The sequence below is a fragment of the Schizosaccharomyces pombe genome (assembly GCF_000002945.2).
Source record: "Schizosaccharomyces pombe strain 972h- genome assembly, chromosome: I".
NCBI classification, from domain to species: domain Eukaryota; kingdom Fungi; phylum Ascomycota; class Schizosaccharomycetes; order Schizosaccharomycetales; family Schizosaccharomycetaceae; genus Schizosaccharomyces; species Schizosaccharomyces pombe.
In genome coordinates, this window is record NC_003424.3 from 719,085 (window position 1) to 739,071 (window position 19,987).

Here is a 19,987-nt window from a genome sequence, read left to right on the forward strand (position 1 = left end):
TATTTTACTTATTACCATCGCTCTTAAAAAGATAAACTACGCATATTTATATTTAACGTCTACCGCCAAAAAGAAATCTTGTAAAGCAAAGACCTCTTAAGTTTGTTAGTTTTTCATTAAATTATTACCCACTTTGGCAATAGTCAAAATCAACAAATTGTTTTACCATCAAAATTAATAAAGTAAACGTTTCTTAAATTTAAGAAAATTAATTGGTAGCGTTAAGGAATTCCTATGTTGGCTTTAAGTTGGCATAATGCTTTACACTATCGCACTACTCGTCTTGCACGTACCTTTATCAAACTGAGCGCAAGGTGCCGCATTCCCTTCTGCGCCAAAATTTCAATCCAAACTTAAGAAAAATGAAAAATTCACACATATACATATTATATGGTTCCGAAACTGGAACCGCTGAGGGTTTAGCGGAATCACTATTTCGTAGTCTTACACGAATGGGTTACGATGTGTTGGTAAATTCGATGGATGATTTCAACTTAGTAAGCATAGTAGCTGTATATATATATATATATATATATGTATCTATAATAATGAAAGTTTGATCTAACTAATTATTATAGGAAAATTTGTTGCGTCCACTTCAATGTGTATTTATTTGCAGTACAACTGGTCAAGGGGAGATGCCCCTTAATATGAGGGTTCGTGAATAAAAATTTTCTTTTGTCTTTAGATACTAATGTGAGAGCAGAAATTTTGGAGATTCTTACTAAGAAAAAAACTACCCAACACTTTCTTAAATGATATGCAATATGCGGTGTTTGGTTGCGGTGACACTTCATATACGAGGTAACTTATTTTCAAAGGAGAGAATAATAACATATAGATTCAATTGGGCTTCCAAAAAATTGGATAGTCGGTTGCGCCAGTTGGGTGCACAATCGTTTAGTTCGCGTGGTGAGGGTGATGAACAGCATCCTGATGGGTAAGTTAATGATAATAAGTATTCTTACTTATTTTTTGCAGTGTTGAAGGTGTTTTTGCATATTGGTGCAATCACTTATATTCTCAACTGGCTGCCATAAAAACCCCCTCTCGTCCAGCCTTCGGAGAATTCGATTTGCTACCGCCTTCGTTCCAAATTATTATAGACGAAAGTTTAGGTTGCAAAGTAAAAGGATTTGAAGATAATAATATTGTTCGCCATTCTCGTGGGAAAATTGAAGCAACTCTTGTACATAATAAACGGATAAGTAATATAAAGCATTGGCAAGATGTTCGTCATCTCGCTTTTAAAATTCCAAACTTTGAAAGGTGGAAGCCAGGAGACGTTGCTGTTCTTTATCCTTGGAATGATGATATGAGCGTTAACTCGTTCATTGAATGCATGGGTTGGGAATCCATAAAATACTCTCCTTTGATTATTTCTTCCAACGTTGCCGAACGCAAGCTTCCCTGGTTTCCAAATATTTTGAACGTTTTTAATCTTGTGAAATACGTCCTTTCAATCCATTCAGTACCATCAAGAACATTCTTTGAAATGGCATCTCACTTCTCAAATAATAAGATGCATAAAGAACGTCTTCAAGAATTTTCTTCTTACAAAAACATTGATGATTATTATGATTACACAACTAGGCCTAGAAGGACTGTTTTGGAAACTCTTCAGGAATTCAAATCTGTCCAAATACCTATCGAGTATGCATTAGATGCCTTTCCAGTTATTCGTGGACGTCAATATTCTATAGCAAATAGATGTGATAATTCTACTGGAATTTTGGAATTGGCGGTAGCGCTGGTGAAATATCAAACTATATTGAAAAGTCCTCGACAAGGTATATGCAGTCGTTGGATATGTGATTTACACGAAAATACCTCTTTTAATATTGATATTCTTCCCGGATTTCTAAATCTATCTTACCAAAGTAATAAGCCATTAATTATGGTTGGCCCAGGAACAGGAGTTGCACCTTTAAGAGCATTAATTCAAGAACGAATATATAATGGCTTAAAAGAAAATCTTCTGTTTTTTGGATGTAGAAACAAATCTATGGATTTTCTTTTTGAAAAGGATTGGGAAAAATACACCGAAGAAGGCACACTGAAATTGTTTTGTGCTTTCTCACGCGATCAAGAAAAAAAGAAATACGTGCAACACTCAATTCAAGAAAATGGCGAGTTAGTATATAATTTATTAAATGAGAAAGATGGCATGTTCTTTGTAAGTGGATCTTCGGGCAAAATGCCTAGTTCTGTGAAAGACGCGATTGCTGGCATTGTTTCTAAATATTCGGGCTGCAGTATATCTGATGGTTATAGTTTTGTCACTTCATTGGAAAAGAAGAATAGATATTACCAGGAAACCTGGTAAATAATGCAATGAAATACCTTACGTACTAAAGTTATTTTTGATATATTGCTTGAAAGACACAGCCATGAATATCTTGCTGCTTAGTACTTGACCAGTAAAGATCATTAGAATGCGGTATTATTAAACAGGCTACCAACGATAAAACGTAAATAAGTCTTGAATTAATATTTTATCCAAATCAAACAACATTATCATAGCAAATCTAGTTAAATAGCATTTAGTAAGTTGGCTACGCTTTTAGGATCAAGGCGTTCATTACCAATTGGGGGTTCCACTAATTCGTCAGCATTTTCCGAAGTATTATGGGCACCATCGTTGTTGGACGGATTAAAGGTACTTTGAGACGACCCGTCAAAGCTGGATGAGTAGCCAGGTCTTTTGCGATTAGTCCAAGCATCTTGATTAGTTTTTTGACTAGGAGGTGGATTGCTTAACCGACGTGGATATTCCTCTCTTCCAAGTCTCGACAATCCACCAAAAGGATCAATGTTGCGGATATGGGGACGGATGGATTCCATTATGGACAAAAGACGTCTTTCATAGTAAGCTTCTTTCTCCACATACTCTCGAATTGCCTTCTGTAAGGAAACAGAAGTTTTTTTAGTATACGTTTTTGATTCTTTAACCAAGTTTAAGGTAACAAAATCCACTTTATCCGACAACAACTTTTCATGAACACGTGCAACCTCAAGGGCTTGTAAAGCATCATCTGTACGAGCTTTACTTATTTTTGGGCTATCTTGTAAACGGTTGGCAGCCGAAAGATAGGAATTAGTCTGATTTTTACTACTTATCAGATCGCGCATAAGGATATGCCTGTTCGATAAAATTTCCTAATTCCAGTAAGTTTAAATTACAAAAAAATCGAAGTTTTTACCTTTACAACAAATGCGTTATCGGAAGCATAACACAGAGAATCAGCTAATGTTACAAGCTGTTTGCTGGATTGCATAATTCGAACATCTGAAATAGCTTGTAGCATCTTTCCAACCCTGTTCAATGCATTTGCTAATCCATTGTGCTGTTCCTCGACCGAATAATCGATCAAAGATTGTCCCAAATCAGCATGTGTTAATGCCAAAGCTATGTCGAAAAGTTAGCAATTATGTAAAAAATATTTTTTTTACGTACATTGTTTTCGATTAACGAGTTTTTCAAGTTTAATTTCTGCGTCCTTTGCATTTTTGTAAAAAGATTTAACGATAGGTCGTAAATTAGCAAGAGCCTGACAAGGATCTGGTGGCAAAGGAAACTGTTTTAAAGCTTTTCTTTTCAATCCTGATGTAGGATTGCCCGTATTAATCAATGGAGAATAACCATAATCACTTTCGACGAAAAGTTGAAGCTCGGGATCATATAGCAAATTAGGATTTGTAGACACATAATTAAGCCATGATTGTAAGCCTGATTTTAAGTAAATTAAATCCTCCTTTATTCCGCTACTGACGGATGTCTTCGCCTCGGGAACGGCAGGAATTAAACATTCGGGATGAGTAGAAATTAAATATTTTGCAAATTTTTTAAATTCTGCGTGAGTTCTTCGAACATTTTTGTACAACTTGGAACGATAAGCCGGTAAAGTTGTCTACGAAGTTAGAAATCGAAGAGTTAAGTATTGGAGGGAAAATAAACTACAGACGTTACACACATACCTGAACATTCATTTTTATGACAGGGTCTTTTGAATTTTCAGCTTCAATATCAACTATTCGAATCCTCAAAAAAGGCCCAGATCCTGTTTGCGAGATACTGTTTTCTCCAGTAGTGGATGAGGCTGCAGACGGATTCATCGTGGCTTCAGCTATCAAGCGATCTGCTTCAAAAACAGGTGTTTCGTTTATATTTCCATTAACTGATCCAACATTCGCGTCTTCTGAAGAAGGTTCAACTGATATGGAGCCAGGCATATCAGTATGAATAGGAACATCTTGAAAGCCTTTGTCATCAAGGGTGGAAAAGCCTCCGCTGAAAACGTGAGAATTCATTAAATCATCTGTGCTGTGTTGAGATGACATTGGTCAAGCGATTGTTGTCTATCAAACGTGATAATAATTAGATTTGGATTCAACAAACACAAAGCAAGAAAGTAGCAGCTATAACTGAATAATCAATTGTAATGGATAGGAGGGTATGATTATACAAAATTCTAGTAGAGTACAAGCCTCTATACTGTATGATTATTTTTAAGATTTAGAAGAAGGTTTTAACACTTTGCAATGGAAAAGAGAAGTGAATACAAATGTTGGGCAGTTGTCATTACTACTTACATTGTTATCGCGGCGATTCAACAACATTCGTAATCTGCTTTTACATTACAAAGTGTGATTCGTTATTCTAGGTATATCAAATCCACCGTATTTTTGTCTCTTTAAAATGATATTCTTAAATCTATATTTTGTTATATTTTTAGTTGTCTAAGGGTTTCCAAGGTTAAAAGAATGGTTTTAAATCTAGATGGATAGTTTTCAGGTGCTTTCTTTGTAAGGATTGTAATGCAGCATTCGAGCTGTTGTAAATATTAGTGTAGTTATTTCACATTCAGACTTCCTTGATTGAAGTAAGGTAATTGTTACATCGGTTTCGTTAAGTATTTGCACGTCCATCCATAATGCTAAGCAATCTATAATTTTGAGTCAATAACAATTACTTCGATATAAACCAAATCTATTTAAAAAACGCTAAACAATTTACATACGATTTTGGGAATTCACAACTGATTTTTGCTTTAACCACAGTTAAAGTAACTGGCTTCTACGTCATTATCGTATGCTTACCGAATTCATCTCTAAAGTTCTGTATATGTTGGGATGCAATGGGTTCCATGCTGCTGCTATAACTTACCCTCTTCGTCAAACATTCATAAAAACAATCCCTAAATATGGGTCTTCATAACCCTTTACCTTCGTCTTTAAAGAGTATGTAATGACTGATCATCAATTATTGTTGGAAATGTAACTAACATTTAAGGCGAATGCAAGAAGGCTGGGAAAATTTTGACTAGTTTTGTGGTATGTCAATTTTAAAATTAAGTTTACTTTTTATTATTAAATGACCCATTGCCTTGATAGAAAATTTTATTAACTGTTTTAATTTAGGACCCGAGGCAAACTCTTGGAGCGCAAGAAGTTATTCCGCCGTCGGTATTGACGAATGCTAAAGGCTTAGTTATTATGACTGTACTTAAGGCCGGCTTTCTTTTCTCTGGTAGAATTGGATCCGGTCTAATTGTCGCACGTCTTGACGATGGTACTTGGTCTGCTCCTTCCGCAGTTATGACTGGCGGGATGGGAGTTGGCGCACAAATTGGCTCTGAATTAACAGATTTTGTTATTATACTTAATTCCAAAGCTGCTGTTCAAACTTTTGCTCGGTTGGGAAGTATTACTTTGGGTGGAAACCTTTCAATAGCCGCTGGACCTTTGGGCCGAAATGCCGAAGCTGGTGGTGGTGCAAGTGTTGGCGGCATGGCGCCTATGTTCTCGTATAGTAAAACCAAAGGTCTTTTCGCAGGTGTTTCTCTTGAAGGATCTGTGTTGGTTGAACGTCGTGACGCTAATCGAAGTCTTTATAGAGGTGATATTACTGCTAAGCGACTTCTTTCGGGCCAAGTAGCTCAACCCGCTGCAGCGGATCCCCTTTATCGGGTCCTTAACTCTAAAATATTTAATTTGAACAGAGGTGATGAAGGTGACATTTATAATGATGTTCCTATTTATGCTGATGATGAGCCCGAAGATATCTGGGGTCCCTCCTCAAAGTCTACTAAACGTCGAGACTCTGCAGACCGATCTTCCTCTTACTCTCGTCGTGGTGACTCGTACCGCAGCAATCGTAGTCGGGCTCATGATGATGATGATGAAGATGATTATAGTTTCAGTCGTAGTAAATCTCTTTCACGGAAAACTGCAGGCGGTTCTTTACGTTCTTCTAAAATGGACAACCGTAGATCCAAATATGCGGATACTCCATCCCCCCGTCGCAGTCGTAGTTATAGCGACGAAGACGAAGAAAGTGTTTATAGTTCTGATGTTAGCACAGAATCTTCCTCGCAATTCTCTTCTAGGAGTTCAGAATATAGCAAGCCATCTCGTCCAACGGCACCAAAGCCTAAGTTTAAACAGGATTCTCTTGGACCAAACCAAGCCCGTGCCATGTATTCTTTTGCTGGTGAACAGCCAGGTGATCTATCTTTTCAAAAGGGCGATATCATTGATATTGTCGAAAGAAGTGGTTCCCATGATGATTGGTGGACTGGAAGAATTGGCTACCGCGAAGGTATTTTTCCAGCTAACTATGTAAAATTGTCGTAATTTCGTTTTTACCGGTGCATTAATCATATATATCCTTAATCCCCCTACATTATTTCTTTATAGCTTTTTACCCTTTTACCCCTTTACTTTTGAAGCACCGACTTTTTTAGTTTTTACGCTAAAGGAATAGAAAAAAAAAATAACTCTTAACCCGGCTCTATCATTAAAGGTCTTTGTACTTAATTGGTGGCTACAATAAAATCATATGTTTATAATTCTGTTATAATTTTTCACATGAACGTAGTGCTATTTTTTAACATGAATTGCAAAGGAGTATTTGTGATGGCAAAATAATATACACATTGAAGTAATTTCGTATACGATTGCATTAATTCAACATAGCTGAGTTTCTCAATACCTTCAAATTGGGGATGTATGTTTGGAAAGCCACTTTTTGGCAGATACAGAAAGCATTGGACTCAATGTGGTGTAAACTTCAGAGTGATACTCATTCAAATACTTGACCTCCTCGGGAGAAAGAAGAGATGGATCAATAAGCTTTTGACAATGGGGTGCAAGAGTGAGGTCTTTAAGTCCCAAATAGGTGCGGCCAGCAAAGCGGTTTTCAGTGTTCACTTCTGTAATATACACACAATTTTCAACACGATATCCAAAATGTCCATCTTCATAAAAACCAGGTTCATTGCTTGTAACCATGCCAGCTTGTAATGGTGCACTATTAAAAACTTCGCGAGATCCAATGCCGACTGGTAGTTCATGAACATTTAAAAAGCTTCCTACTCCATGGCCAGTACCATGTAAATAGTCCAAGCCATATTTCCAAAGATATTGACGAGCGAGTACATCAATCATGTAACCAGTAGTTCCTTTTGGGAAAACAATATTTGCAAGAGCAATGTGGCCTTTCAAAGCCAACGTTGCAGTCTGACGCTCAAACTCAGACGGCTCTCCAAAATGCCACGTTCTAGTAACATCCGTGGTACCATCTTTATACTGTGCACCAGAATCACAAAGATAAATCTTAGTCGGATCTATGATTGCACTTCCAGTTGCGGGAGGCGAGTAATGGATAACTGCCCCATTCGGTCCAGTTGAACTAATAGTTTCAAATGACAGACCCATAAACAGGTTATTTTTTCTTCGGAATTGTTCAAGTTTGGTGGCTGCGTCGAACTCATTAATTTTATTTCCGGAATTAAGATATTCATCCAGCCAAGCAAAATATTCAACTAAGGCACATCCATCGCGAATATGACATTCCTTCATTCCTTTTAATTCAGCATCGTTCTTAATGCCTTTGGCCTGTGAAATAGGACTCAATATAGGCATCACTTTAGTTTCTCCAAAAGAAGTTGCTATACACCAAGAAGTTTTGCTTGAAATGCCTATTCTAGTCAAATTAGAGTTCTTGGCGTCAGAAAACACTCTATCATATGGAAGAATTTTTACAAAGCCATCGAGGTGCTTAGATACTTCGGGAGTAACCTTGCGTTCGTCCACATACAAGAATGCTTCATCAAGTGTAACTAATGAGTATGCAAAAAAAACAGGATTGTATGGGACATCAGCTCCGCGTAAATTGTAAAGCCATGCCACTTCATCCAACATCGAAACAACAAATGCCTCAATTTTCTGTTCCTTCATGGCTTCACGAAGGTTATGAAGTTTTTCATCAACGCCCAAGCCTGCATATTTGATTTCTTGTACGATCAGTTTTTCGAGTGGTTCTTTAGGGCGAGAAGCCCCCCAAACGATATCAACCAAGTTATCATGATCACCGACTAAAACAGCACCACTTTTGAGAAATAGGGACTCACGAAGCGCTTTGGCTGCGGGAAAAGTAATGAGACTAGAGTCAATTCCAACCTTTTCATTACACTTCGTCATTTGGGTACAGTATTCTTCCCACGTGGGTACACCGGTAAATCCCTGCTTCATTAGCGTCCAATTTTCATCAAGCTGTTGAGATGCTTGATTGAAATATCGCCCATCGGTAAAAAGAGCTGCTGATGTTTCACCAATAACAGCACAACCAGCTGAACCATCAAATCTAGGTACAGTTAGAAAAATATAAAAGTTTCAAAGATAATGAACAAACAATTTTGATACAATACTAATACGGCGGATTACGAAACTATAGCTTTACTAATATTAAAACACATACCCACTAATAAAAGCTCGTCTTGCATCAGCATCGCAAGTATACTCCGACGAATGGGCCTATATAATTGTTAATATTCAGTTCAGCGGGTTCTTTATTTCACTTGAGATTTATGTAAGTTAGCATATTAATTTATCTACTTACGTCTTCAGAAGGAACCACATAAAGCGTGTAACCGCGCTCTTTCATTAATTCGCGCAACTTATTAAGGCGATTACCAGTATGTACAACCATTATAACAATGTTAGCTATTTAATTTCGACAAATTCTACAGCCGGAGCAATAATAATCGAGTCTGTCAGTAATTAAAACTCCTAATCTAAGTGTCAAATTTAAAAAAGCAGACTAACTTTCACTATGTTACAGTTAACAGTATTCGTCTGCAGCTTTCGAATAAAATAGTTGGTAGAAACTATGTGATAAGCCCTTACCAGGAGTTGAGTAATTTTGCGTACTACCAGCCATGTATTCTAATATGCGTACTTCCATCTTAACAAAACGTAGCACGAACCATAATCACTTTAGTGTGTAAAAGTGTAGTTTACAGGGCTTCAATTGATGCCAAATATTTACACTAATGGATGGAAATGAAATTGCTCATGCAAAAAAGGTTTGTCGATTTTAAAGCTTCCTTGCTAATGCATGCTATAGCTTGTTTATGACCTATACTCGGGGTCACTGAGTCCATCTGCTATTGCTGCAACCGAAAAGGAATTACAGAAAGCACAAAGGTCTCAACAAGGATGGAATATAGGTCTTTTTATGTTACAAAGCAAGGTTTGTAAAGTTATTATTATTATTATCGAGTTTCTGATCATTAGGATGTGTACGAGCAATTTTTTGGCGCTTTGACACTTCAAATGAAAATAAACACACAACTAGAAACATTATCTGACAAGGATCTTGTTCAATTATTTGTTCAGCTATTGCAGAAGCTCTTATGGGATGATGGGCTTCCAGCTCTAGTTGAACGGAAAGTCATCTGTACGCTGGCTTCTTTAACGATCAAATATGAGTTAGAAAAAAAGGAAGAGGCTTCTCTCAAAGTTATTTATTGTCTTTTCTGTAACAAGCTTGAATTTTTTAATGCGGATATGAATGCTGCAAGTGTTCTTAATAATCTATTTCCTCCAGCTTCTTCGCGGAATGCTCAGTTAACCGCTTCCTATATTAATGAATTACTCCTTGAGTTATCTTTTTCAATCTATACTAAAGAAAATGAAGATGCACTTTTTAATAACGTTTTTCGTCCCTGTTCAAACATCATTGTCTCTGTCCTTGTTTTTATTTTCACAAACTACAGTCTGGATTTATCGAAAGAAAAGAACGTAGCTGCCTTGGAGGAGGCACTAAATTGCATGATTGCTATTTCTTCATATTTGGCGAAAGCTTCGGTTTCTGTTCAGAGTGTCCTTCCAGCATTTACTGAATGCATGGATTTAACAGTAAATTGCATAGCGCTCGATGAAGTTTCCGAAAAAGCGATGAATTGTCTTGCGGATCTTCTCGCGAACTATAGCAATTTTATTACACAACCTACAATAGAAAGACTTTGGACTATTTTAACTGGACCGTGGGGTGAAACTCATTTGCAACAAGAGTTAGAAGATCCTGATAGCGGAGAAGAAAATGATTATTCCTTTCTTAACATTGTTATTGGATTTGCCGAAGCAATGCTGCCACAAATCATTGATCATATTCAGGAAGAAAAATCCATTCGATTGTTGTATATTTTAGCCTCTTTACTTAGTTTTCCAGGGTACGCAATAGTAGAAGAAAAAGTTAGCTGGCGTACTCTGGAATTCTGGACGACATTAATTGAGGATTTTTCGATGAGCAAAGCTGCTACGGATCCTTCAAAGGATGAAATATTCAAGCAAATAGCATTTTCTGTAGTCGAAAAAGCATGGTGGAAAATGTTATTACCCTCCCCCGAACAATGGAATTCTTGGCCTTCTAGTTCGCGTGATTCATTCAATAGTTACAGACGTGATTTGGGTGATCTTTTAGAAAGTTCTTATTCCATTTTTGGAGAAAGGCTTTATGCTATGTATATAACGACTATTGAGAATTTCTTCTCGGATGGTACAGGAAGCCCTCAATCATTAGAGGTTTCATTTTATTGCTTATGTTGTATTTTAGAGTACGACACCAATGACAGTGATACGTTAGATGCCTGGCTTACTCGGTTATTTGAAACGAGTTTTGCTATAAAGGCTTCGGCTTTCCAAAACCCGCAACTATTAAAAACCTGTTCTCAATTATTAAGCAGTTGCTCTTGCTTTCTTCAAAATCACCCTCAATATCTTAATATATCTTTGCCAGTTTTATTCGATGCCTTACACATTTCTGAAACTTCAATACAAATGACTGTCTCTCGTTCAATACACACTCTATGTACAACTTGTGCATCCCATCTATTAACTGAAATCGACGGATTCATGGCGGTGGTTGAAGAACTAACACCCAAGCTGGTATATGTACCTTCTGTGCTAGAAAAGATTTATAGCTCCGTTGGATATGTTACACAACGTATAGAAGATATTGAATTAAGAATCAGTTATCTGATGAGACTTTTAAACTGCATTCTCGCACAACTTCAACCAAGTTTATATCCTAATCTTGAAATATTCGAAAACGTTTTGAAATCCTGCCTCCAAAGCGTAGCCGGAGTGGCCTTAAGTCAGAGTCCAATTGGCGAAAGTCCAATAATTGATGTTGAGCAATCTACCCAGGAAACAACTTTTTGGCAGCAATCGTGCATTGCAGAATTTCAAGCAAAACTCATTTCCTTTTTGACCCATTCCGAGTCTATGGCGTTACAGTATTCCGACGTCGTTGGGGTAGGTGATCTGTTAAACCGAAAATACTAATATGATATAGTTAATTTGCAAGATTATGATTGCTGGTCTTAATGAAGTAGAGCCTTCTCCATTTTCATTGCCTATAGTAACTACCATTCAATACTTCTGTGACAGATTTACAGAATTTCCGGCAGCAGTTTTGCTAACGTTGGGATCAGCAATTTTGACATGTCCTTACGGCCAGACTGATATTATTGACAAAGTGCTAATTGATATGTGCTCATCGATTCAAAATTCTGTTGTTATAATCAATGAAGGTAAATAATTAGCAGCAATGTGCCATACTAACTAAAATAGAATCATTTATGAACAATATCGACATTACAGTCGAATTATATCACTTCTTTTCAATAATTCTTCAAAAACACCCCTCATTTTTAGAAACGATGTATCCAGATTTTACCCAACTTATTTTAAACCGCGCGATTAATTTGCTTGGCAAGCCTGAGAGATTGTTAGAATCAGCAGCCGGCCAATTTATTGTAAGTGATCATTATCTGTTAAAAATATTAACATTAAGATTTCATTCATTACGTCCGAAAAAAGCGACCTCCTAAACACTCATACAGATTTCGTGAATGCAATTCGAAGTCCTCTTATTGCTAAAATACTATTGGTAAACAATATTTATGCTTTTTTTGCAAACTAATACTGATTTATAGGGGTTCGGTGGAAATGCATCACGGAGCTCTTTACCGTTGCTTTCAGATATATTAGGAAAATTAAAGGCACAAAATTTCTCTGCGACAAGAGCATGCCTTACTCAGTCACTTGAAGAAGAAGGATTTCCTTCACGGAATGTTTCAAATGAGATCAAACGTCGATTTTTAACAGATCTTCTTAAGTAAGCATTATTTGTCGTTTTCATCACGTCTATGTAATGATTATCTTGTTAACAACAAATTCTAGGGCACGAATAAAAGACAAAGTAAAACAATTTTGGATACTTTGCAAAGGACTAGAAAGTACTCCTTATGGCAATTCAAGCTGGACCTTTTAAATCATGTAATAAATAAAATAGCTTGGTAGGAAACTGCCAAGCTACATAGTCTCCAGTTAATTAACTTTGTATAATAAAAGATAAGCAAAATGCTGCTTATTCTAAAATTTACGAGAAATAACATTCGTTTTTTTAAAGAAGTAAATAGGCTGAAATTTTTTGATCAAATTGGTTTTTAAGATTTTCGAGTATTTATTGAGCACAACACGTAAATTATCTTTATACTACTTAATGCAACAACTAATTAAAGAGCATTTTGGAAATGGGGGAAAGGTCAGGTCAACGAGCATTGAATACCCCATTTTTGTTCATTCTGGAAGTATCTCTGCTATGTTGCTTACTTTAGTAAATGCCCTTGAGTGCAATGATGTGGACGAAGGCGTGTTAGTATATCCAACAGGTTCGACTAATCCAATGGAAAACATTCTAAGAATGGAAAATCCATTTGATGGATTTTTAGCTAAGGAAGCTTATTCCATTCATTTTCAATCAGTTTTAGAACGAATTCAATTGATTCCTTGTTCTCATGTGGATGATTTAGAAAAAATAGTTGAAGTACGTTTAAAGCACGCAAAATTAATACTGGGAATAGCAGATATTTCCAAACTGCTAAAAATTAGGGGTTGCTTAAATGGACGTTACCTATCTAGGTATTTGATGCTTTGCTTACAAAATAGTAAAATACTTATAGTTTGTGAGACAGGAGGTTTACAAGAACGAATACCTATTATTGAAGATATTTCAATTAATGAGGATACACAACGTACCGTTAGCTTAGAAACTATTTATGCTACATGGATACCAACATTCTGGGAATCGAAAAGAAAATCGCATGAGAAAGATGAAGGACGATTAGTCGATCGAAGACACAAAGTTTTAGTAGATTGGCTTGCTAATACATGCTTTCGTGGCATGAGTTTAAAAGATCATTCTGCATTATAATTTTCATAACCAGGCGCTTAATATAATATTTAGTTCTAATGAAAAGGCATATAAAACATTGCAGATTATCAACTATATACAAATGTTTAATATAACTATTTAATATCTGATTGAAATCACAATCGTAGGTTTGTGTTGTATTACTAGTTTTCATTAGGTAAACCTGGCTTGCTATGACCAACACTTCAACTCCTAGAGAAAGAGGTTATAGTCAACTGTTTGAAATGAGAGATGGATGCGTGGAAAGAAGTAATTATTTTTATAATATTCCATTATAAATTTTAACAAATTAGATTACCAAAACAACTGAAAATGATGGTGTATCGACGTGTTCCTTAAGTTCTATTGCTTTTGATCCCTACTCAGAATTAGTATGGACTGGACATAAAAATGTAAGTTAGATTAAAGATTAATTATGAAACTAAGTAAATTCTAGGGTCAAATTAAATCTTCTTTCGGACCCTCACTAACATCGTATACTCAATTCATTGGGCATGAGGGTCCGGTGCACCAAGTATTACCACAGGAAAGGGGTGTATTTTCCCTTTCTAGTAAATCTTTACGATTGAGTAATCGCAAAGGAACAATAAGATGGAGATATCAGTAAGTATATCATGATATGCATTCTTGATCTAGTAGTTCCGTACCTTGTGTTCAGCGATCTATGATCATTTTGTATTCATGCTTTCTATGTTCAAAACATGCAGTACTAATCTCTAGGGATTCTGATTGTATAGATTACCGGGCTATGTTCTACCAGAGTCGTAATAATCCCGAAGTTGTTATAGGAGGATATCATCAAAAGCTTACGGTTGTTAATGCTGAACGAGGAATTTCAATTCATAAGGTAATGTTCCTTTGTGTCCTGTATCACTAACATTTAATAGGACAAAAACGTTAGTGACATTTTCATAATGCGAAGGAATAGACTTCTCTGTTGTGGATCTACAAATGGTGAAATTATTCTTCGCGACCCAAATAGTTTTCAGCCAGTCAATAAAGTTGTAGCGCATACAGGCACTATATCAGATATTGACACTTCTGGAAACCTTTTATTATCATGTGGTTATTCATTGCGACATGGCACATACATGCTAGACCCATTTGTTAAGGTTTGGGATCTTCGAAATCTATCTAGTCTTGTTCCTATTCCATTTCCTGCTGGTCCTACTATCATCCGTATGCATCCAAAGCTGTCTACCACTGCTGTTGTTTGCTCTTGTTCGGGTCAATTTCATATTGTTGATACAGGAAATCCCTTGGATGCAAAGTTGATGCAAATTCCGTTAACTTCTTATCTAACTGGGATGGATATAGCTTCGACTGGTGATGCTATGGTTTTCACTGATGTTGAAGATAATATTCATCTTTGGAGCCCTCTAGAAAATCCATCTTTCAGTGATCTCAAATTGCCTATACAGTTACCCAACACTTCTACTGAAACTGTGCAATTAGAAAATAATGAGTATGTTTTTGTATCAAAGTTTAATCTAACGACTTAGCCCATTGAACTCAATAGGATTGCCCTATTATAAAGACGAGCTGCTTTCTTCATGGTCAAAGTATTTGATATTTGATGTTGGAAAACCTATCCTCGACTCTAATCTTCTTATTGCAAAACAGATATCGGAAAATTCGCACCCTGTTCCACAAGAAATTAAGTCTTTCCATCGAAATCAAATTATCGAAGTCCCGTGGTTGAATCGTAAATTAATATCTGAAGGGGCGACCCCGAAGTTTCACAGCGAAAGGCAGAAAGACATAATGTCTGGAAACGATATTGAAGGTTCTGCATCTTATTTTGAAGAAATTGAGGACACAATATCTGGACCTGATTCTATACCGAAGTTTTATCAAAGACCGGTAATTAAGTATAGTAAATTCGGTATTGAAGATTTTGACTTTGGATTTTACAATAAAACTAAGTACGCGGGCCTTGAAACCGACATCACTAATTCATACTGCAATTCTGTTTTGCAGCTTTTGTCTTACGTTCCTTCATTTTCGAAAGCAGCAATTAGCCATTCATTAGGTCCGTGTGATTTAATGGAATGTTTGCTTTGTGAGCTTGGATTTTTGTTTGCTATGCTTAAAGAAAGTACTGGAAGAAATTGCCAAGCTACGAATTTTTTAAGAGCATTCTCAAATTCCTCATTTGCACAATCTCTGGGAATTGTGTTTGATGACTACTCTGATGGTACATTTCCTGATTCCTTTGTGATCCAGAAATTCACCAAATTTATGTTAACAGAGATTTCACGGATTGCTGACTACGAAGATAAAAAGGATGGGACTTCATTTCCTGTTAGTTTTTTGCTGAAATCATTTTGCATACCAGAAATGCAGACTTATCGTTGCGGAATTTGTGGAATTACTAGTCAAAAAATTAAATCATCCTTGTATATAATAGACCTTCATTATCCTTCCCAACAACTTGAATCCATATTGTCGTTTGAATGGTTATTTAAAATGAGTCTGGATCGTCGAGTTGATCTGCCTCCAGGTTGGTGTGAATACTGTTTAGCCCACCAGCCTTTCTTGCTTCGTTCTTTTATTCGTTCTTTACCTGATTGTTTGTTTATAAATACGCAAGTTAAGCACCATGAACACTGGAAGTTGTGGGCTCGAAAAAATTGGCTACCAAAGAAACTTCATTTGCGTAGAGTTAATGACACTATGCAATGCGTATCACAAAAAATATCGAACCTGGATAAGGATCAACAGTCATTATCTGTCTATGTTTTACGTGGTATAATATATGAAATTCGGCAGAATGGCGAAGAACCACATTTTGTTTCAACAATTAGAGGTATGAATTTGTTATTATCATTTTTCTAACTAGACAGTATCCGATAATACCAGCTCTGATAATCCCGATGATAATCGATGGTATATTTTTAATGATTTTCTAGTTAAAGAGGTAACTGAAGAAGAAGCACTGACGGTGCATGGCCCTTGGAAAATACCTATCATAGTGTATTATGAAAAGCTTGATACAAAGATCCCGCAATGGGACGAGGTATCAGACTATACTTTGTTATACCAACCCTACTCATTAAACAAAAACCCACCTATCAACAAAATTCAACCTCTCACAACTGATGAAATGTTGTATCCTAAAATGCTAGTGGGCATAGACTCTGAGTTCGTTGCCCTACAGCAGGAAGAAACTGAGGTACGAAGTGATGGTACTAAATCTACCATTAAACCCAGTAAACTCTCGTTAGCTCGTGTATCAGTTTTACGTGGGGAAGGGCCTAACAAAGGTTTGCCATTCATAGACGATTATGTTGCGACTGACGATAAGGTTACTGACTATCTTACGGAATATTCAGGTATACATCCTGGCGATTTAGATCCTGATCGTTCTCCATATAATGTCGTTCCTTTAAAAGTTGCGTATAAAAAGCTTCGTCTTTTGGTAAATGCTGGATGTATATTCGTTGGTCATGGTCTACAAAAAGACTTTCGAATTATTAATTTGCTGGTTCCGCCGGAGCAGGTTGTTGATACGGTTGATTTATTTTTCTTGAGCTCACGGCAACGAAAACTTTCTTTAAAATTTTTGGCTTGGTATTTGTTGGATGAAGAAATTCAACTAACGGAACATGATTCTATTGAAGATGCCCTAACTGCTTTGAAACTTTACGATTGCTATGATAAATTAAAAAGTCAGGGTAAGCTAGAGGAAACCCTTGATAACATTTATGAAGTTGGTCGTCGGTTTAAATTTCGTCCTCCTTCTGTTGCATCCATGTCACTTGAAGATCGCAATTCTTATGGCGATGAATCTGTCATATCTAATCAGACAAATTAAATGATTAGGAAATTACTTCGGCTTTTTTTTAAAAAAGATTGTTTATATATTTACTGAAATGGTAGTAATCAATTTCATTGTGTATTTTTCAAAATTAATACTACTTATAATGTTCCGATATGTTAGTCTACTAGTTGCAACTTATTCAATTTAGTTTTTTATTCTTCTTGTTCTTCGAATTCTCATTTTTTATATTATTAATTGAAGTTAAAAACTCACCACCATTTGCAAATTTAGTTTTTGGTGGTAACTTTTACAGCAACACTGCCAACTTTTTTCACTACTTGTTGTTAAAATACCCCACCAAACTTTTTCCATTACCATTCACAAGATGCCCAGAAAAAAATCAGCAGCTAAGAAAGCACGTGAAGCTTTGGTTCAAAAAAAGGTTATCAATTCCAACGTACCAACTGATAAAAAGTCAATTGATCAACTTCAAGAAAACGTTACTAGCAAAAGTCACTTATTAGAGGAAAGCAGCTCTGAAGATGAGGAAATTAATTCTTTTCAAATTAACGAAGAATATGCAAAGCGATTTGAACACAATAAAAAGCGTGAGGAGCTTCAAAAGTGTAAGTAAATTTTTTTGTAATGGCTTTCTTGCAATCAGTTGAAAAGCAAATCTTTGGCGATTATTCTATTGCTTATGAAATTTCAATTGAAAAGAAAACGTGAATCAGGTATACTAACTAAAATTAGTAGAAGCAAAATACGGGGAACAGATGGCTAATGGAGTGGATGGTGAAGGCAGCGATGAGAGTTCCAGTGAAGAGGAAGAAGATTCGGATGGAGAACTTGTCACTCCTGAAGTGGATGCTGCTATTTTACGAATGATTGTCAAAATTCGGAACAAGGATCCTGATCTATATGATTCTCAACAGAAGTATTTTGATGAAGTCGAAAAGGATGTGCAAGGATCATTAAAAAGTAAGGACGGGTTTCGCTCCGTCACACTAAAAGACTACCATCGTCAAAAATTGTTATCGGGCGAAATTTTAGATGCGGAGGAAGATGAACCAATGCCAAACGATGCTAATCCCACTCACGTCGAGGAGCAAGAACGTTTAAGAAAAGAAACAATAGCAGCGTTTCATGATGTCAACGGGAATAAGGATGCAGTGAGCAATGAATCTGACGAAGATGGTGATTTTTTAGTAAAGAAAGAGAAAACGAAAAAACAACTTGAAGAAGAAGAGCATGGCTATGAAAGGTTTTTGTTGGAAAGTGCACAGAGTAAGGAAGCTAGAAAAGTTTTAGAAGATTTATCATCCTCGTATGTCAAACAGCGTCCATCTGTTCTTGTTAATACTGAAGATGATGAAAATGGAATTAAGCCGTCAGATGAAGATTTTTTATTGAAATATATGATGAATCGTGGATGGCGAACTTCCAACACCAAACAACCTTCCTATGAAGAAATTATTGATGAGGTTGATGCCGAGAACAGATTTGACGAAGATGCTGAGGAATTTGAAAACAAATTTAACTTCCGCTTTGAAGAAGAGGCTGGCAGCCAAATAGTTTCTCACCCTCGAAATGTTGCTGACAGTTTACGAAGGAAGGATGATTCTCGTAAACGTGCACGTGATCGCAAAAAAGAAAGACTTGAAGAAGCATCTCAAAAGCGACTAGAGGAAGTCAACAGACTCAAAAATCTTAAACGGAAAGAGTTAGAGGAGAAACTTAATCAGGTTATTGAAATTGCTGGTTCCAAAAATATCGATGTTTCAAAACTTGATTTAGATGAAGACTTTGATCCGGAAAAATGGGAATCCAAAATGTCAGAAATTTTTAACGAAAATTACTACGAAGAAGATTCTGCTAAAAAGCCCGAATTTGGCGATGATATAGACATCGATGACATCGCTCAAGTGGATAATGGATCCGAAGATCTGGGCAGCATAGAAAATAAAACTGTTGAAGATACTGGAAATCGTGAAAAATCAAAAAAATCCTTACGTAAAGATATCAGGGAGAAAAAACGAAAAATTGATGAGTACGTCGAAGAAAAATACGGTGTTCCTGAGGCGGTGATTGTTAAAAACTCTAAATTTCGCTACCAACAGGTCGCCCCAGAGACATTTGGACTTGATATACTTGATATTCTTAACGCATCAGATGCCGACCTTAATAATTATGTAGGTCTAAAAAAGATGACTCCATATCGTACTCCGGAAGAGATTGCTAGAGATAAAAAGAAGTATGGAAAGAAAAAGCGGCTTCGGGAATGGAAGAAACAAGTTTTTGGGAAATGAATGGAATTTCATTTAGGTTTTTTTAGTAAAATAATAATATCATCATTTGTTTGATTTTTAGATATTTATAGACTTAAATTTGTATCTTTATATTTACATGTTTACGTTAGGAACTTGGTTAAACTTTATAAAAGAATGGGCTGAATCCTACCACAACTATAACCAGCGTACAGAATATAGTGCTAACGTACTTTCGTATACAAAAATTGAAACAAACCAACTACAAATGAAGGAAACATATAAATAAATAAAAATAGATAAATTAAAATAAATTAGATAAGTAACATAAAAACGTACGTACTTTTATAAGTACGGCTGCTAAAATAAATAAATAAATAAAATAGCCGTGAT

At 36.1% G+C, this 19,987-nt stretch overlaps 8 protein-coding genes and 9 long non-coding RNA genes across 17 annotated transcripts; 9 read left to right on the forward strand and 8 right to left on the reverse strand.

Annotated features, from left to right (window-relative positions):
* Nucleotides 1–5: 5 nt before the first annotated feature.
* Nucleotides 6–4,557, reverse strand: vps17 (retromer complex subunit Vps17). The gene is made up of 4 exons (NM_001018446.3): nt 3,979–4,557; nt 3,458–3,911; nt 3,204–3,409; nt 6–3,159 (listed from the first exon to the last, which is right to left on the reverse strand). Exons 1-4 carry the CDS (start codon nt 4,339–4,341, stop codon nt 2,533–2,535), a joined length of 1,650 nt encoding a protein of 549 aa, NP_593047.1. The 5' UTR covers nt 4,342–4,557; the 3' UTR covers nt 6–2,532.
* tah18 (NADPH-dependent diflavin oxidoreductase Tah18) lies at nt 292–2,465 on the forward strand. Its single transcript, NM_001018445.3, has 5 exons — nt 292–497; nt 579–656; nt 707–804; nt 842–940; nt 982–2,465. Exons 1-5 carry the CDS (start codon nt 363–365, stop codon nt 2,324–2,326), a joined length of 1,755 nt encoding a protein of 584 aa, NP_593046.2. The 5' UTR covers nt 292–362; the 3' UTR covers nt 2,327–2,465.
* On the forward strand, nt 2,538–3,765 carry SPOM_SPNCRNA.2309. Its single transcript, NR_191677.1, has one exon. It is a non-coding gene; the product is annotated as a non-coding RNA (long non-coding RNA).
* Nucleotides 3,955–4,427, forward strand: SPOM_SPNCRNA.2310. Its single transcript, NR_191678.1, has one exon. It is a non-coding gene; the product is annotated as a non-coding RNA (long non-coding RNA).
* A 70-nt stretch (nt 4,558–4,627) lies between the features above and the next one.
* SPOM_SPNCRNA.2311 lies at nt 4,628–5,229 on the reverse strand. The gene has a single exon (NR_191679.1). It is a non-coding gene; the product is annotated as a non-coding RNA (long non-coding RNA).
* lsb4 (actin cortical patch component Lsb4) lies at nt 5,166–6,862 on the forward strand. Its single transcript, NM_001018447.3, has 3 exons — nt 5,166–5,241; nt 5,294–5,334; nt 5,422–6,862. The coding sequence occupies exons 1-3, from the start codon at nt 5,205–5,207 to the stop codon at nt 6,634–6,636; spliced, it is 1,293 nt and encodes a 430-aa protein (NP_593048.1). The 5' UTR covers nt 5,166–5,204; the 3' UTR covers nt 6,637–6,862.
* Nucleotides 5,465–6,689, reverse strand: SPOM_SPNCRNA.2312. The gene has a single exon (NR_191680.1). It is a non-coding gene; the product is annotated as a non-coding RNA (long non-coding RNA).
* Nucleotides 6,781–9,161, reverse strand: fra1 (Fe-responsive transcriptional regulator). Its single transcript, NM_001355989.2, has 3 exons — nt 8,903–9,161; nt 8,762–8,817; nt 6,781–8,647 (listed from the first exon to the last, which is right to left on the reverse strand). The coding sequence occupies exons 1-3, from the start codon at nt 8,990–8,992 to the stop codon at nt 6,997–6,999; spliced, it is 1,797 nt and encodes a 598-aa protein (NP_001342933.1). The 5' UTR covers nt 8,993–9,161; the 3' UTR covers nt 6,781–6,996.
* Nucleotides 7,748–9,096, forward strand: SPOM_SPNCRNA.2313. Its single transcript, NR_191681.1, has one exon. It is a non-coding gene; the product is annotated as a non-coding RNA (long non-coding RNA).
* Nucleotides 9,162–9,260: 99 nt separating the features above from the next.
* Nucleotides 9,261–12,783, forward strand: kap111 (karyopherin Kap111). The gene is made up of 8 exons (NM_001018449.3): nt 9,261–9,368; nt 9,410–9,535; nt 9,580–11,601; nt 11,642–11,879; nt 11,920–12,104; nt 12,143–12,238; nt 12,285–12,466; nt 12,532–12,783. Exons 1-8 carry the CDS (start codon nt 9,336–9,338, stop codon nt 12,620–12,622), a joined length of 2,973 nt encoding a protein of 990 aa, NP_593051.1. The 5' UTR covers nt 9,261–9,335; the 3' UTR covers nt 12,623–12,783.
* SPOM_SPNCRNA.677 lies at nt 10,766–13,373 on the reverse strand. The gene has a single exon (NR_151043.1). It is a non-coding gene; the product is annotated as a non-coding RNA (long non-coding RNA).
* Nucleotides 12,844–13,675, forward strand: SPOM_SPAC22G7.03 (uncharacterized protein). Its single transcript, NM_001018450.3, has one exon. It carries the CDS (start codon nt 12,854–12,856, stop codon nt 13,562–13,564), a length of 711 nt encoding a protein of 236 aa, NP_593052.1. The 5' UTR covers nt 12,844–12,853; the 3' UTR covers nt 13,565–13,675.
* A 62-nt stretch (nt 13,676–13,737) lies between these two features.
* On the forward strand, nt 13,738–17,519 carry pan2 (poly(A)-specific ribonuclease complex subunit Pan2). Its single transcript, NM_001018451.3, has 7 exons — nt 13,738–13,813; nt 13,858–13,956; nt 14,001–14,167; nt 14,285–14,411; nt 14,452–15,029; nt 15,067–16,373; nt 16,411–17,519. The coding sequence occupies exons 1-7, from the start codon at nt 13,796–13,798 to the stop codon at nt 17,379–17,381; spliced, it is 3,267 nt and encodes a 1,088-aa protein (NP_593053.2). The 5' UTR covers nt 13,738–13,795; the 3' UTR covers nt 17,382–17,519.
* Nucleotides 15,828–16,144, reverse strand: SPOM_SPNCRNA.2314. Its single transcript, NR_191682.1, has one exon. It is a non-coding gene; the product is annotated as a non-coding RNA (long non-coding RNA).
* On the reverse strand, nt 16,369–17,223 carry SPOM_SPNCRNA.2315. The gene has a single exon (NR_191683.1). It is a non-coding gene; the product is annotated as a non-coding RNA (long non-coding RNA).
* On the reverse strand, nt 17,436–19,809 carry SPOM_SPNCRNA.678. Its single transcript, NR_151044.1, has one exon. It is a non-coding gene; the product is annotated as a non-coding RNA (long non-coding RNA).
* On the forward strand, nt 17,698–19,698 carry kri1 (krr family protein). The gene is made up of 2 exons (NM_001018452.3): nt 17,698–17,953; nt 18,081–19,698. Exons 1-2 carry the CDS (start codon nt 17,713–17,715, stop codon nt 19,634–19,636), a joined length of 1,797 nt encoding a protein of 598 aa, NP_593054.1. The 5' UTR covers nt 17,698–17,712; the 3' UTR covers nt 19,637–19,698.
* Nucleotides 19,810–19,987: the final 178 nt, after the last annotated feature.